The sequence below is a fragment of the Babylonia areolata genome, chromosome 22 (assembly GCF_041734735.1).
Source record: "Babylonia areolata isolate BAREFJ2019XMU chromosome 22, ASM4173473v1, whole genome shotgun sequence".
NCBI classification, from domain to species: domain Eukaryota; kingdom Metazoa; phylum Mollusca; class Gastropoda; order Neogastropoda; family Buccinidae; genus Babylonia; species Babylonia areolata.
This window is the reverse complement of record NC_134897.1, coordinates 17,039,077-17,055,534: the sequence shown is the minus strand read 5'-3', so window position 1 is coordinate 17,055,534 and position 16,458 is coordinate 17,039,077. Positions and strand designations below refer to the sequence as shown.

General features: G+C 44.2%; 1 protein-coding gene across 1 annotated transcript; it reads left to right on the top strand.

Annotated features, from left to right (window-relative positions):
- Nucleotides 1-5,551: 5,551 nt before the first annotated feature.
- Nucleotides 5,552-14,111, top strand: LOC143297336 (uncharacterized). The gene is made up of 3 exons (XM_076609629.1): nucleotides 5,552-5,673; nucleotides 11,319-11,410; nucleotides 12,407-14,111. Exons 2-3 carry the CDS (start codon nucleotides 11,356-11,358, stop codon nucleotides 12,736-12,738), a joined length of 387 nt encoding a protein of 128 aa, XP_076465744.1. The 5' UTR covers nucleotides 5,552-5,673; nucleotides 11,319-11,355; the 3' UTR covers nucleotides 12,739-14,111.
- The last annotated feature ends 2,347 nt before the right edge of the window (nucleotides 14,112-16,458 follow it).

Here is a 16,458-nt window from a genome sequence, read left to right as displayed (position 1 = left end):
ACTTCATTATTTAATTCTCTCCATATGTCGACTAACTGTAAGTCATCCATCATCTTTATTACTGTTTCTTGTGCTGCCATATTGTTTACATGCTTATAGTTGTAATAGTCTAAGCTAGGATTCATAACTAAATTCCAGTCACCTCCTATTATCACATTATCAATAGCTTGTTCTTCAATCTTAGTATGAATTTCTTCAAAAAATACAGGGTCGTCTGTTAGGTCCATACACATTGACCAAAAGGACTTCCATGTTGAATGTTTTTAATATCAGAAATATATAATTGCCCTGAATGTCTATAATCGTTTTTTGTATATGAAACTCAAAGTTATTATTTAACAAAATAGCTACCCCTCGTGATCTAGAATTGTTCGACGAAAAAACACATTCATAACCCCATTCTACCCTAATCTGTCTGTCCATCTTCTTAGTAAAATGTGTGTCTTGTAAAAAGTATACCGAATATTGCTTTTGTCTTAAATACTGTAAGACGTCTTTCCTTTTCTGAAAATTTCCCAATCCCTGACAGATTAGAGATGATATCTTAAGGTTAACCATTGAGAATTATTTTTGGTCTGTATATATCGTACCCCCTTTCTTCCAAAGTGTAATCGTGATTTCCACCCATAACATGTTCTTCTGATAAACAGACATAAAAATGAAAAATATGTATACTAATATCACTTAGCTGAACAAAAGGAAACAAACAATATTCATCCATTTTGGAGAAGTAAATGCCGAGATAGAAAAGTAATAATCACACAAAGACAAATCCTCTCTCTCCCTCCCTCTCTCTCTTTTTTGCGTGTGCACACCACGGATTGTTCGTTCCTTATGAACTAACCACTCAAATGGAAAAGAACGTTTACAAAAATGCGAAGCTTCGCATATATTTTCCACTTCTTTCTCTTTTTCTTCTTGCCCGTGTATCTCGGTTGTGTGTTTGTACCTCTCACGTATTGAGTGTGTCGTATTCGGTGGTGTGTGTGTGTGCGCGCGCGCAAGTGCGCGTGTGTGTACGCCTGCATACCAGTATCTGTGGTTGTAAGGGGTTAGAAAAAGAAACAAAAGCAAAGACACACACACATCACCAGTGTCTCTCAATTATGTACGTCATACCAATTCTGTAACAATATCATGGTATTATGTGACTCGAACATTAAAACAATTCAACAAGAGTATCAAATGATATGACCATCTTATGCATCACAAGATTTCTCTTTGTACCTCATACACATCGAGTGTGTCGTTTCCGGTGGTGTGTTTGTGTGTATGTGTGCGTGCGTGTGTGTGAGCGTGTGTGTGCGTGCGTGAGCGCGTGAGTGTGCGTGTGTGTGCGTGTGCGCGTGCGTGTACGCGCATGTGTGTGAGCGTGTGTGTGTGTGTCTGTGTGTGTGCATTTGCATTTGAGTGTATCTGTGCTTGTGGTGGGTTTGGAAAAAAAAGTTTGTTTTTTAAACAAAACAAACCTAGCACCAATTCCTTGCTCAGATATGTTCATTATGATAATACAATAGTAACATCATGGCAATATGAATCACAAAAAATATACAAATAATCCAGTAACACAGTATCATATCAGACAGACAACCATCTTATGCATTACAAGTGAGTGAGAGTGAGTGAGTGTGCGCGCGCGCGTGTGTGTATGTGTGTGCGTACTTGTGTGTGTCCGCGCACGCGAGTGTGGTTGGTTTACAAGTTAACATGATTCAACTTAAGCATTACATGCTATTCAATGTTCGCAATATTAACATTTTTACCCGTGCACTCTTCGATGTTGAAGTGAGAAATCAAATCCACCCGAATGGGTATACCGGCTTGTGACTTTGTGCACTGTCTCTGGTTCGACATTCTTATATTCTAATTAACATTTTTACCCGTCTGCAGTACAAAACATACGTGAGAAAGTCCAAAACGGGTGAAAATGTTAATTATATATATAAGTTTGTCGACTATAGTAGACGATTTTAAAACGAACTTGTGGAGATTAGAAAGGTGTCTAAAAAGGGATGCTGTTTGGGGCATTCCATGCACCCAGCAAGGGGCTTGGAAAGAATGGGGGATACGCAAAGTGAAAGAAAAAATGTGACCCATGGGTCAGTTCGAACTTACCCGTCTGTGTTACAAAACATACATGAAAACGATTAAGACGGGAGTGTGTATATATACACAAGTTTGGGTCAGTACTCGTAATGAAACGTGTCTCGATTCTAAACGCCGGTATGTCCGAGTTCGTGGGGCATTCCATGCATCAAGCAATGGGCTTGAAATAGAAAAATTCGTAAAGAAATCGGGAAGCTTGTCGCTGTCATATCTCCAGGAGCGGACATGCGCGAACGAGACGTATAAGACATTTCGATCGAAAGCGGTCAGTGTACGCGATCGCATGGTTATTTAAAGTGAAGACGGAATGAACTGCACCATGCTTCGCGAGAGGATGAAAACAGAGTGGGGGACGAGACAACAGGTTGTGATCCTAACGTGAACATGACTGAAAATAATAAAACAGCTTGCATGAAACACCGTCACGTGTGTGCGACGTCAAAAGAGTGACGGCAGTCTCCTGTGGTGGGTCCGTTCTTTTCGGCCTGTTTCGTTGTACGTCCTTGCTCGGTTCCGACAGCACTGACCAGGTACACGTGGAAACCGCACACCATTCCCTGTATTGCAGTGCTCAAATGCGTTGCACAAAGGACTTCACATTAAAAAATGAGCGGGACTGGTGAAACTGACCTTCCTTAACAACGTGCTGTGCAGAAAAGTCACATACCGAAATAGGAAAGTGCATTTTAACGGCCGAGTCAGTGTCCGTGCTGAACTTAACCGTTTCAATTGGACAGCTGCACGTCCCTTTCTCGTCAGTGATGCTTTGGCCGGCAGTGAATGTTCAAGTCAGTGATTTCACATGTGTGTGTGTGTGTGTGCCGGTGTGTGTGTGTGTGTGTGCCGGTGTGTGTGTGTGTGTGTGTGTGTGTGTGTGTGTGTGTTGAGAACTTCATTCCGTGATTGTCCGTGGTGTGTGTTAGCTTGTTTCCTCGACAGCACGCGTCACATACGTGTGTGCTGTGTCCTGTGTTGCATGTCAGTATGCTCCTGGTCTTCCGTGGAGAACTGAGGGCGAGACATAAAATATTTAGCTCCGCAGATGGCCATTCTTTCCGTACGCACACAGTTGTTCATGTTACGTTCGGAACCCATCAGTTGTCTAGTCCTCCACTCTTGTTTTCATCCTCCCGCTGAAACACGGTGCAGTTCATTCCGTCGTCTTCACTTCAAGTACAAGATTGTCAGTGCACAGTAACCTCTTTCCTACGTCCCCTTCGTGCACATCCACTTCGGCAGACAGGACAGGTCGTGCATGTACAATCACAACATTCTTTCAACATGTGTCTGGCAGTGTACAGTGGCAGGTTCATTCCGTGTTTGCCAGTGTGTCCGTATAGTTGCCGCGGGGGCTCAGGCTGACTTCATTCCGTGACATATGATGTTGTGCGAGCCAGTGTACACTCACAAGTTCATTCCGTGATAATGTGTGTAGGGTTGACAACTTATGGTTCCGGGATTGTGTGTGTAGGCACTGACAACTGACTTCATTTCGTGGCGCACCGAACCACGAAATGAAGTAAGGTATGTATGAATATGAGTAAAGGTTACCATATTTACATGAGTGTCACTCTTCACATGTTCTTAGTGAAGGGTTGTTGTGTCATGCACTCATGTAGACTCGTACCACTCTCACGTCCAATTCTCCATTCAATTCTTTCATTCAATTCCAAACCCAAGCAAATACCTCAGGACTAAGATGCTCCAACAGGCGTTCTTGCCCGCTGCCTGTCAGCCTCACACACACATTCAGAGGGTGCTCCTAAGTCACCCAAGTCTCTCCTCTTCCACAAAGCACCTGCTTGCTCTGTGATGTTGTCTCTCCAGTGGTTGGAGCCAGAGTGACCCAGTGCTCTTAGAAAATGCCCAAGGTACTATTTCCATTCTTCCTCAACACATTGTTGTACCCTCAGATTTAGTCCCCAAAATACTATTGTTCATATAATTATGTCAGAGATGTATGGTTTTCTGTGTATGTGTGTGTGTGTGTGTGTGTGTGTGTGTGTGTGTGTGTGTGTGTGTGTGTGTGTGTTCACTGCCTCAGTCTCGTCTGTCAGTCTGTCAGTCAGTCTCTCTATATCTAATCTATCTATCTCCCCCCTCTCTCTCTCTCTCTCTCTGTCTCTCTCTCTCTCTCTCTCTCTCTCTCTCTCTCTCTCTCTCTCTCTCTCTTCCTCCTTCCCCTCTCCCTCTCTCCGCTGCCTCAGTCTCATCTGTCAATTAATTAATTAATTGCAATGTTTTTAAAAGCGAATATGTGAAATGCTTTTATTTGAGAACATATGTTTATTACTCTTGTTTGATCAAGTTATCTGCGTGTGTGGGGTGGGGTGGGGGTGGGGGTGGGGGATGCGGTGCGGGTGTGTGCTGATTATCTGGTTGTGGTTTTCCGCAATTCATCTTTATTCTTATCTTATCTGTCTATTATAATCAATGTGCAGTATAGTAGGCTACGTTTACAATTATATTCAAATAATGTTTCTTAATTCTTTCTGTTTTTACATTAAGAATACTAGTTATTACCTGCAGTGTGTGGATGTATGTATGAAACGATGTATGTGATATTTTTTACATTTGTATCTTCGTAATATTTGTTGGGGCTGTTGTTGGCTTTTACAGTTATGGTCCCCATGTTGTTTACTTGTCTATGTTGTGATAATGCACCTGACCAAATTTCTCCAGTTGGAGATAATAAAGTTATTCTTATCTTATCTTAGTCTCTCTCTCTCTCTCTCTCTCTCTCTCTCTCTCTCTCTCCCTCCCTCCCCCCCCCCCCCTCTCTCTCTCTCTCTCTCCACTGCCTCAGTCTCTTCTGTCTCTCTCTGTCTTTATTTGTCTCCATGTACCTGACAGTGCCTTGATTCCTCATCCGTCTGCCTCTACTAGGAGGGGGATGGGGAAGGGGGGCAGGGGATGGGGGGAGTGCGGGGGGGCGGGGAGGGGGGGGGGAGGAGATCGATCACTGAACAGCGACTTACGATGCATGACATAGCTACCTGACATTTCACCACTGAGACGGCAGTACTGATGTCTTTCCTTCACCTAGTAAAACAACCGTTGATGGCTGTTGTCAAAAAGGTTTCCATACATGTTACAACAGCCCTCCTTCACTACAACACCCCTACCCCCACCTCCCTCCCGGCGGCCCACCCTCACCCTCTCCCTCTCCCTCTCCCTGCCCCTGCCCCTGCCCCGTCGCGGCGGCATCCCTCTCCCCACCCCCTGCCCCCGCACCTCCTCCCCCACCCCCCACCTCCAACCCCTACCGTGCTTTCCCGCCCGGCTACACGGCAGGTATCCATCATGCAATGACGATGACGGAATGTTCTGGAAGCCTTGAAGAATCGATGATTGAAGGGTGGGGTTGGGGAAGTGCGAGGCACTATATATTGACTGGCAGGGAGAGAAGTCTTGGCAGTTAGCATATATATTTATATAAGACGCTTCAGATCGTCCGCCTTGCTTCAGTCAGAAAGGGAGGGAACGCCTGCAAGTGCTCAGTGAATTCTTCTGTCCTGATAGGTTGAAGCCGACTGGTGACCAAGGTGTACTGACACGTTCTGTAAGGTCAGTTCTAACAGACTGGGTGTACTGGTACAGATAATTTTGGTAGGTTAGTGGGGTACGTTGTGTGTCTGTGTCTGTGTCTGTGTGTCTGTGTCCGTGTGTCTGTGTGTGTCTGTGTCTGTGTCCGTGTGTGTGTAATTGTGTGCGTGCATGTGTTTGTGTTCGTTCTTTAGTCCAACGTCTTTTCACTATAAGTGTGTGTCTGTGTGTGTAAACATATTTGGTTCGTTGCCTGCGAAATTCTAAATCTTCGTTTTTGTCTGTCTGTCTGTCTGCCCCGGCTGTCTATATGTCTGTCTCAGTATCTGTCTGTCTGTCTGTCTGTCTGCCGCTCTCTCTCTCTCTCTCTCTCTCTCTCTCTCTCTCTCTCTCTCTCTCTCTCTGTGTGTGTGTGTGTGTGTGTGTGTATGATGTATCTATTTACGTATTTGTATGTATCTGATATAATTTGAGAATTTCTTTTGTGGGCTATTATGATTCCTGTATTGCGTGTTCGTTTTTTCTCTTTTTATGATGGCAAGATGAAAGCAACCCTAACTTATATAATCATTCCTTCCTTTAAAAAAAAAAAAAACAAAAACTAAGATGATTATTAATCTAGTAGCATCATCACTGTCTCTCTGTATCTGTCTCTTTCCGCTGATTTCAATGCCTGCTTTTTCAATGCCGTGTATACCCGGTGCACACGCACACAATCACCCCCCACCCACCCCCACCCCCGGCCCCCAGATGAATTCAAGATTGTACGTACATAATTACATGCCGGCGTACACTACACAGAGAGAGAGAGAGAGAGAGAGCAAACGTTTACAGACGTGCTGCAGGTGCGAACTCTTGTTGCCAGGCATTGTCACTGTTTAACTTTACCTGCTGTGGGAATGTTCACGTCAGTGTATGCGTGTGTATATACATACATCTGATTTGATTTGCGGATCATCTTTTCCACAGTTGGACTGGATGATTCTCAATAACTTGAATAAGCAGCAACTAAATGACGATGACATAATTCATGAAAGCCACAAACCTTTTTGCCAGCACCCTTTTTTTCTCCTGACTGTTCTGATCAGCAGCACACCTGTTTCATTTTCTCTTTCTGTTAGCAGTCTTGGTGTAATCCTTGACCAGTGTCTTTCCTTCCAACAGCACATTTCGAATAGATGTAAAGTTGCCTGTCTGGAACTGCGTAGAATCAGTTCTATCCTCCACTACCTCTCAACCAAAACACTTGTATGCGCTTTGCTTTTGTTCTTTCAAGGTTGGATTGCTGCAATTCTCTTTTGGCCGGCCTTCCCAAATATCTTTCAGTTCAGACAGACTTCAACGAATTCAGAATAACGCTTCCAGACTCATTAGCAGAGATTCCAAATTTGACCATGTTTCTCCTCCTCTTCAGTCTCTCCACTGGTTGCCTGTTTCTCATCGAATAGACTATAATCTATCCACTCTGACCTTTTCTGCAGTCAACGGATCTGGCCCTAAGTATCTTTCTGAACTCCTCCATATCTATACTCCGTCTCGCCAGCTCCGTTCTTCTTCTGACACTCGACTTCTCAGGATACCAGAACTAGTAAGACCTACGGACACAGGTCATTTCCTTTTCAATCGCCCAAAACGTGGGACAAGCTCCGTCATTCAGACTCCCTCGCCTCTTTCAAATCTGGTCTCAAGTGAAACTCACCTTTTCCCTCAGCAACAAGTTCAGTTATGGCAGGTCCACTTCTTTGCGTGCAGTGTGCTTGAGTATGTGTCATGTGTATGAATGTGTGTGTTCGTCGCGGTGTGTGTGTGTGTGTGTGTGTGTGTGTAGTTTGTTAGTCACATTTCGGTGTGTGTGCATGTAACATTCATGAAATGTGTTATGTAAACAAAAGTGTTTTTGTAAAGCACCTAGAGCAGATTTCTGGATCATTAGAGTGCTACGTGGGTATCATTATGATTATCATTAATTGTATTGTGTTGTATTGTATTGTATTGTATGTTGTATTGTACTGTACTGTACTGTATTGTATTGTATTGTATTGTATTGTCACGGCAGATTTATCTGTATGACATTCGGGCTGCTTTCCCCGGGAAGACCTCGTAGCGACATTGCGTGTGGCCGCCCTTCTTCAAGAGTCAAGATGTATGTCTGTCGGCAGGTGTATTTGTTTTATCATCAAAGTGAAGTGTTCCACAGAATCTTGCCAGGGACAACCTTTTTGTTGCCGCCGTGGTTTCTGTTACGTGCGCTTCAGTAGTGCATGCCGCACACGGCAGAACTCGGGTTTATCGTCTCTGATCAGTCCAAAAGACTAGCATCCAGATTACCACTCAAGGTCTGGTGGAGGGTGGGCGGACTGGAGGGAGTGAAAATCCCGGTTCGTGGGGGATTCGAATGATAATGATAATGATAGTTTATTTCTGTTGCGACTTTCATTAGAATATGATAACATTGCTCAAGGCACATTACACGAGTAAACTGAACATAACATAAAAGAAACACTCTACTCAAGAAAATCATCATTGATAGAAATAATTTCAATTTCACTATAAAACACCCTGGATGAAAACACTGAGAAATCAGTGGGTAAAAAGGAGGGGATTCAGTTATTATGCTGGAGCAGGGGCAGTTTCTATATGACGATTTGGAGCATTGTAAGAGAAAGCTCTTTCACCACAAGATTTAGTTCTAATTCTGGGGACAGACAGAAGACGAGAGTCAGAGGATGAGCGCAGTTGTCTAGAAGGTGTGTAAGCATGGATGTAAGCAGGGGATGAACCAGTGAAAAAATTACGACTGATAGAGCGTTGCAAGCTTAAATTTAATCCGTGTTTGGACTGAGAGCCAGTGAACTGCTTGAAGGAGCGGTTAAGCATGAGCGTGATCATATCTTCTCGCTCGAAGAACGAGCTGTGCTGTGGAATTCTGTATCTTTTGGAGCTTGTAAAGAATATACTGTGGACAGTTAGAAGAAAGGAGTGAGTTGCAGTAGTCCAGTTTTGATAATACAAAAGGCGCGGGCAAGGGTTTTCACTGCTTCACTGGTTAAGTAATTACGGATAGAACTAATACGTCTTCTCACGGACACCCGTTTCACTCTTGGTCACTGTTGTATTAATTACCACTGGGCCACCGCTCCACAGTCGTACCCAAGCTGAGTGAACCCGAACACTGAGCACCGCAGTGTCGGACCCAGGTGGCTGTTGCCTGTGGCGATGACTGAACACATTTTCCGCCCAGTGCTGCACAAGAAACATTCTGGAAGAAAGCTAGCTGCAAACAAACAGCTGCCAATCAATCACCACCATCAATCATGTGCTGACTGACATACATTAGCGAGCAGAAGTTTGTCCTTGGTAGGAGCTATAGGGGCTTGCCCGACCGGCTGTCCCTATCTTGCGTGATTCTTCATTTTTCGTTGTTTTTTTTCAACTGAGCGCTGGTTTTGTTGCAACTTATACTCCTCCAGTAGGTGATATTCAGGATACCATTGTACGTGCAGGTAAATCTACACGAGGCATGGGGTCTTGACTCTGTGTAGATTTAGGTACACTTTTCCCCGCAGGCACGGTGGTCTCTAGAATAATCAGTTGTAATCCAAAGGAGAAAAATAAATGTTTGTAACAAAACCAGCGCTTCAGTGAAAAAACGAAAATGAAGAGGGGTGGGTTTGTTTGTTGTTGTTGTTGTTTTTGTTTTTTGGGGGTTTTTTTTGGGGGGGGGGGGGGGGGTTGTTGGGGTTGTTTTTGTTGTTGTTGTTTTTTGGTCGTTTTTTGTTGTTGTTGTTGGTTTTTTTTGGTTTTTTGTTGGTTTTTTTGGGTTTTTTTGGTTAGGTTTCTTTTGTTTGTTTGTTGTTGTTGTTTTTTGTTTGTTTGTTTGCGGTTTGTTTGGGTTTTTTTACCACGGTATGGGAATGGAGCGGAGACTGAATAGCCTATTTGTAACAAGAAAGCTTGAATAACAAAACATATTTGTTTTAAACGTCAGTGGTTTGCATTGCGTATTTAGATACAACGGGCCATTTGAACTCTCTCTCTCTCTCTGTACAACTGAAGATGGCTTCACATCCGTATGCCGGGCTCGGCATTCGTCAAAGCTGAAAAACTGACCCATTTTGATTTCACTTTCCCAGCACCAGCAGGGCTCTAGAACCACAGCAGAAGTTGTTTCTTCTTCTTCTTTCTGTTACACGACCTACATCGACTTGCCGATGACTCTGACGTGGTTCATGCATGCTGGATATTTTCCTGTCTCCATAACCAACCGAACACTGACATGATCGGTTACAGCATCTTTAACGTGCGTATTTGATCTTCTGCGTGCGTATACACACGAAGGAGGTTCAGGCACTAGCACGTCTGCACATATGTTGACTTGGGAGATCGGGAAAAATTTCCACCCTTTACCCACCAGGCGGCGTTACCGCGGTGATTCGAAACTAAGACCCTCAGATTGAAAGTCCAACGCTTAAATCACTCGGCTATTGCGCCTGTTACAAGTTACTGAAGTCTTCTTAGTCCAGTTTTTTGCGAAGTGGGTGTGGCCGCTTACAAAGCAGTTCACAGTGTAATGACGAACAGTGTTTAACAGAAATAAAGGGTTTTTTTTATCACTTCTATGATGGTTGTAACAGTTAGATAAGTACACCGTTTCTTGTGTGTATTCATATCACACGTTGGGTTTTTGTAATAATTATGTGTTTAGGATTGATCGTGTTTCTGTGTGTATATATGGTTGTGTGTGTGTGCGTACGGGGGGTGGGGGCGTGGGGATGCAGCGTTTGTGGGCAATATCCATTTTCTTTACCATGTGTAACAGGTGGGGTGAACGTTCACACCTTGTGAACATTCCGTCTGTAGGGGAAAAACGGTGGACATTGCCTCTGTGTGTGTGTGTGTGTGTGTGTGTGTGTGTGTGTGTGTGTGTGTGTGTCCGCTATAAACTTACAAATTCATTTTCTCTCGACGAATAGTTTGTCAACACCAAATTTTGCTTGCACATTGAGGAAAAAACAACAACAGTTCTTTCACAACCTCGAGGGCTTTAGTTGCCTGTGTTAGTGCCACGATATCGCGTTAGGGACACTGCAATCTACATGCCGCAAAACCTGCGCAGAAGATGCTTCATCATTTGAATCAATAAGTGTTGTGTGGTTTTGTTTGCTTTCCCGTCTAGTCCTTTGACATTTAGTTGTCATGACAGACCATTTATCAGTTTCCAAAGGCGAAGCTGATGGCAGAATGTGTGTGTGTGTGTGTGTGTGTGTGTGTGTGTGTGTGCCGTGTGTGTGTGTGTGTGTGTGTGTGTGAGTGTGTGTGTGTGTGTGTGTGTGTGTGTGTGTACTGTGTGTGTGTGTGTGTGTGTGTGTGTGTGTGCGTGTGTGTACTCTGTGTGTGTGTGTGTGTGTGTGTGTGTACCGTGTGTGTGTGTGTGTGTCAGTGTGTATGTGTGTGTGCGTGTGTGTGTGTGTGTGTGTGTGTGTGTGTGTGTGTGTGTACCGTGTGTGTGTGTGTTGTGTGTGTGTGTGTGTGTACTCTGTGTGTGTGTGTGTGTGTGTGTGTGTGTGTGTGTGTGTGTGTGTGTATGTGTGTGTAAGCGCGTGCACATTATATGTGTTAGGTATATATATATTTTGTTTGTTTGTTTGTCTGTCGGTTTTCAACAGCATTGTCCTTGCACTGTCGAGTGGAAGCACTGAAAAGATGAAGTCGCTGGTCATCTTGCCGGCCTTACTGGTTCTCCTGTGTCTGAAATCAGGTCAGTTGTCATGACACATAGGTGTGTGTGTGTGTGTGTGTGTGTGTGTGTGTGTGTGTGTGAGTGAGTATTAGTATGCGTGTGTGTTAGGGGGGCGGGTGGGGGGGTGTGTGTGCGTGTTGCGGGTTTTCTTGTTATTGTTATCAGAATCATTGCCACCACTACCATCATAATCATCACCATCACAATACCACATTCCACTACCACCCTACCACCACAATCATCACAACCACCACCACAATCATTGCCACTACCACCACAATCACCACCACCACCACCACCACAATCATCACCACCACTACCACTACTACAATCACCATCACTACCACCATCATCGCCACAATCACCGTTACTACCACCACCATCACAATCATCAACACCACCACCACCACCACTACTACAATCATCATCACTACCACCATCATCGTCACAATCACCGTTACTACCACCACCATCAGGCCACATTCGCCATTACCACCATTACCACCACGACGATCATCACCACTTCCACGATCATTACCACCACTACTACAATCACTTCCACCATTACCACCACCACTGACAAACATCAACACCGCCACAATCAACCACTGCTACAATCACCATCACTACCACCACCACCACCACCACAATCACCACCACCACCACCACAATCACCACCACCACCACCACCACAATCACCACCACCACAATCACCATCACCACCACAGTCACGACCACCACAATCACCACCACCACCACCACCACTGACCATTATCACCACCACCACAATCACCACCACCACCACCACTACCACCACAATCATCACTTGCACAATCATCATCATCACCATCACGATCATCACATCACCACCACCACCACCACCATCACCACCACAACCACTACTACAATCACCATCACTACCACCATCATCACCACTACCACCACCATCACCACCATCACCACACCACCACAGTCACCACCACCACCGTCCTCCCCTTCATCACCGTGTTGCAGGAGCGGGGATTCCCTTCCCCCACATGGGCAGGGTGCCTCACCGCATGGCCATGATGGAGCACGCCCTCATGTTCGGCGGGCCCGTGCTGGACCTCCTGCAGGAGAAGGCCCTGGACGAGCCCGAGTTCCGGATGCTCAAGGTCCTGTGCGACGTCTACGCCAACGGCGACGGCCCCATGGACCTCAACGACTCGGGCCTGGAGCTGGGCATCATCCAGGAGTGCCACAACTCCCTGCAGGGCAGGCCTGCCTACCGTCCCAACCTGGAGGCTCTTCAGAGGAAAGCCACCGTCAACCCCGTGGCGGCTCGGATTTTCAACGAGAACCATTAGTGGTCCGCTGTTTTGCTTTCCTCTTCCTAGACCCCTCCTCCACGTCGTCGTCCTCTGCGCGAGTCTCGGGGGGGTCAGCTGGACTGGAGAGATTATACGTACATGGCGAGACTGACTCCGTACTGAGACTGCGTGCCATGCACCGCAGACCGATGTTTACTACTGATCCACTGATTAATTGAAACACATCTGTGGACAAGTGGATAATCTTTTCTTTTCTTTCCTTCTTAAGTTCTCGTTCGATCTTATGCAGAAATATCGCTTTATTGTTTATTGGTCCGCGATTAATTAATCAAAACACATCTATGGACAAGTGGATAATCTCTCTCTCTCTCTCTCTCTCTCTCTCTCTCTCTCTCTGAAATACTTTACATGCAATGGTATCATTAATATGTTAACTATCGGTCTGTCTTTTTTTTTTCTCCCTCGACAAAGCAGACAATGAATAAATGGCGTGGCAAATATGGATCAGTCCGCGGCACGCTGTGACACTTCTTTGGACTGAAAGTGAGACAGAAGCTATCAATCAGTCTGTCCGACAGTCGTCATTTCTGATGCTGTCATTGGCAGTGAAAGCAGACTCAGTGGACATTGCCACTGTGTGATGTGTACAATCATTAATCAACGTCCGTCAAAGTTCTTCAAGTTACCTTCTGTTGTCCAGCTGTACGCCGGCACGGTATTGTCACGGCTTGTTGGTGGAGACATTAATCTGAACTGTTCAGTGTTACTGAGTGGTCACCGGCATGCAGTCACGCCATTGACCAAAAGTCACGTGAAGTCACGCCATTGAGCAAAACCGGTCACGTGAAGGTCACGCCATTGAGCAAAAGTCACGTGACGGTCACGCCATTGAGCAAAACTGTAGTCATGTCAGTTTCGACCCCACAATACGCTCAGTTCGGTTTATGATACAGCAAGCCACAGCTTTCCAGTGCCAAAAGGGGCATCGGCTTGGTTTCTCTCTCTCTCTCTCTCTCTCTCTCTTTCTGAGCGGATTACAGTTTGGCAAAAAGTTCAATTTAACCCTTTAACCCCTGACTATGATGTCACGTTTAACTTTTCATCTATACTGGGTTCCCTATTCTGAAAGTGTTTCCAAACACGAGTTTGCTTCTTTTTTTTTTCTTTTCTTTTTTTCAGCGGGATATCAGTTTGAAATAAAGATTTGTGCGATGTGTTCTGGACATGTAATTTAGCCGGATGATCCCGCTGTTCATTAAAAAAGAAAAGAAAAAAAAAAGTGTTCCTGTAAGTAGTGTTCCATCAGTTAACTGTCTACATTTATACCTTCAGCTATCTAAAAGTATTTATGATAATATCCAAATACAGAGAGAATTTCAACAGGAAGAGATCGAAGGGGAAACAATGGGTGATTTTCCATCTTTCTGTGCGTGGTTCTTCAAGATTGGTCAGGACACAGTGTGTGACAGGATCTGATTACGTATAGTCTCTCCAGTTTCACCTCAATTGCTACGGTTCTTGGTTGTGTTAGTTTCGTATTTTTGTTGGGTTTGGTTATTTCTTTGCTTCCTTTATATATATATATATTTCTTGCCTGGTTTGGAAGCACCTTTACGTATACTGTATCACATCACGGCTTGTGTATGTTATGGTATTATTTCTCTTCTTTTTTTTCCTTTCCTTTGCATGTGTATTACGTTTCTCCAAAACCAGGGTGGTATTGCCACGTATATATATATATATATATATATATATATATATATATATATATATATATATATATATATATACTCACTCTGTGTGTGTGTGTGTGTGTGTGTGTGTGTGTTTAATGGCTCGTTGATTTGAATCGGTCAGCTCGTCGTTGTCTAGCTATGATTTCACTTTTTTTTTCTTTTTTTGTCAGTTGAGGAGACTAGTGCTGGATCTGCACGAAAAGCTGCACACACGATGTTTGAATTTTCATGTGTGCACTTTCTATAATTATGTGTTTAGTTGTTTCGACGTGATTCACGTGCCAAGGCCAGTTGGCACCTGTTTCAGTTAATGTACATTCATGTCTAGCCCTGACCCTTATTTAATGCAGGTTACACAGGTACAACATTTACAATTTTAGCGATCAGATGCTCAAACTCTGCGGTGCTATGGGGTCTCGTTTGGTGTGTGTGACATCATGGCTAACTCGGGCGACATGGATAGCTTCCCCTGCACGATTGGAACTGTCCAGGAACAGGTACTGTTTACGTGAGAAGCAGAAGGGGTGAGACACATGGGAATGACGACATGGGTGGGGCTGAAGAAGAAGAAGAAGAAAGAAGATGAGGAGCAACAACAACAACACCACAAAAAAATGTGGGAGGGAGCGAGGGAAGGTCACAATGTTGTATAAAATACACAACGACCTGGTGCAAGTCAACAAAATTGTCCTCCAAAAACCAGTTATGAGAGACAGAAGATCACATGACCAACAATTCCAACGGCTTGTGAACCATAAACAGCAGTATCAGCTCTTTTCTTTCTTTCCACGTGCCATTCGTGAGTGGAATGAACTCCCAGCAAACACTGACTGTTGAGGCAGACTCCCCCAGCAGCTTCAAAAGCAGAGTCACCTCTCACCTCAAGGTCGCCACTCTTGACAGTCTCGCTGCTGCGAAACTCCAAGAGTAGGTGAAACCACAGGATAAATTACAGCAATTGTCAGGTATGAATGTGAGAGTGAATGTTTAGGTAAGTAGTGGGTAGGGGGAGTGCTGGAGGGAGGGCGCTGCGGCGGGGGGTGCCAGGGGCCATCAATAGGATGCCTGCCTGTCACTTCTCACCTCCTCTGATCCAGTTAGTGGGCAGGAGGGAGAGTATGAATGTGATTGGAGTAATTTTTTTTTTTTTCAAGCAACCGGTCTGCGGAAACCCCCCCAAAAATGTAGCAAAATAATCAACGAGTTGATTGTGGCTACACAACAGAAGAAGAGGTGTTCACCCTTCAGTTGTGGCAGGGTTGGGGGGTGGGGGTTGTTTTTTTTTCTTCCTCTCTCTTCTTATTCTCCTTCCTGTCGATCATTCCTTGCTTCCTTGCCAACAATCGGGATTTGATTACAGAGGCTTCTGGCCCTTTACAATGAGAGTGAAAATATGTACAAAACTTTTTAAACACTATCATTTTCGCATCATGGTCTTTCCAGAAAGGTTGATCAATGCTTTAAGTACAAATTAACGCTGTTAGCCTATTCGTCAAATACTTGTTCGAATTTGACACAAAGGAATAAATGTAAACATTGACAATAGACGATAAAAAAAATCATCTAGATAGATAAATACCTATCTGCCTATTCATCTCTGAAGGATTTCATTTGGGCTTTTTGGCAAATCAATGAAACGTACGTGTATCTCAGTAAACCCCCATTCTCTCGGTTTATCATATGTTTTCATTTCGAAATAGTTGCTTTTTTTCACGTTGTGGTGGGGTAAGAAAAAAAAAATGAGCTAGAGTCGGTCAGTTTTAGAATTGATCACTAAATTTTAAACTAGCTGTAAATTAGAGTAAAAAAAAGAAAAAAAAGAAGAAGAACACACACACACACATCTGGCTTCATTCATGAGCTTATAGCAAACCATCAGTTGCTGTCATCTGACAGTAATGAAATAATGAACATGAATGGTATCGGTAAACTTCTAGAATGTATAGATTTCAGGAGCTGGTTTTAAATCTGATGATCACATAACTGTGTCTGTCTCCCACACAGTATTATGCTGTACACT

Excerpts from the sequence above, each read along its gene's own strand:
- LOC143297336 (XM_076609629.1), top strand. The coding sequence starts at position 11,356 with ATGAAGTCGCTGGTCATCTTGCCGGCCTTACTGGTTCTCCTGTGTCTG. Across the intron at positions 11,411-12,406 it reads TCTCCTGTGTCTGAAATCAG|GAGCGGGGATTCCCTTCCCC; the intron begins GTCAGTTGTCAT and ends ACCGTGTTGCAG.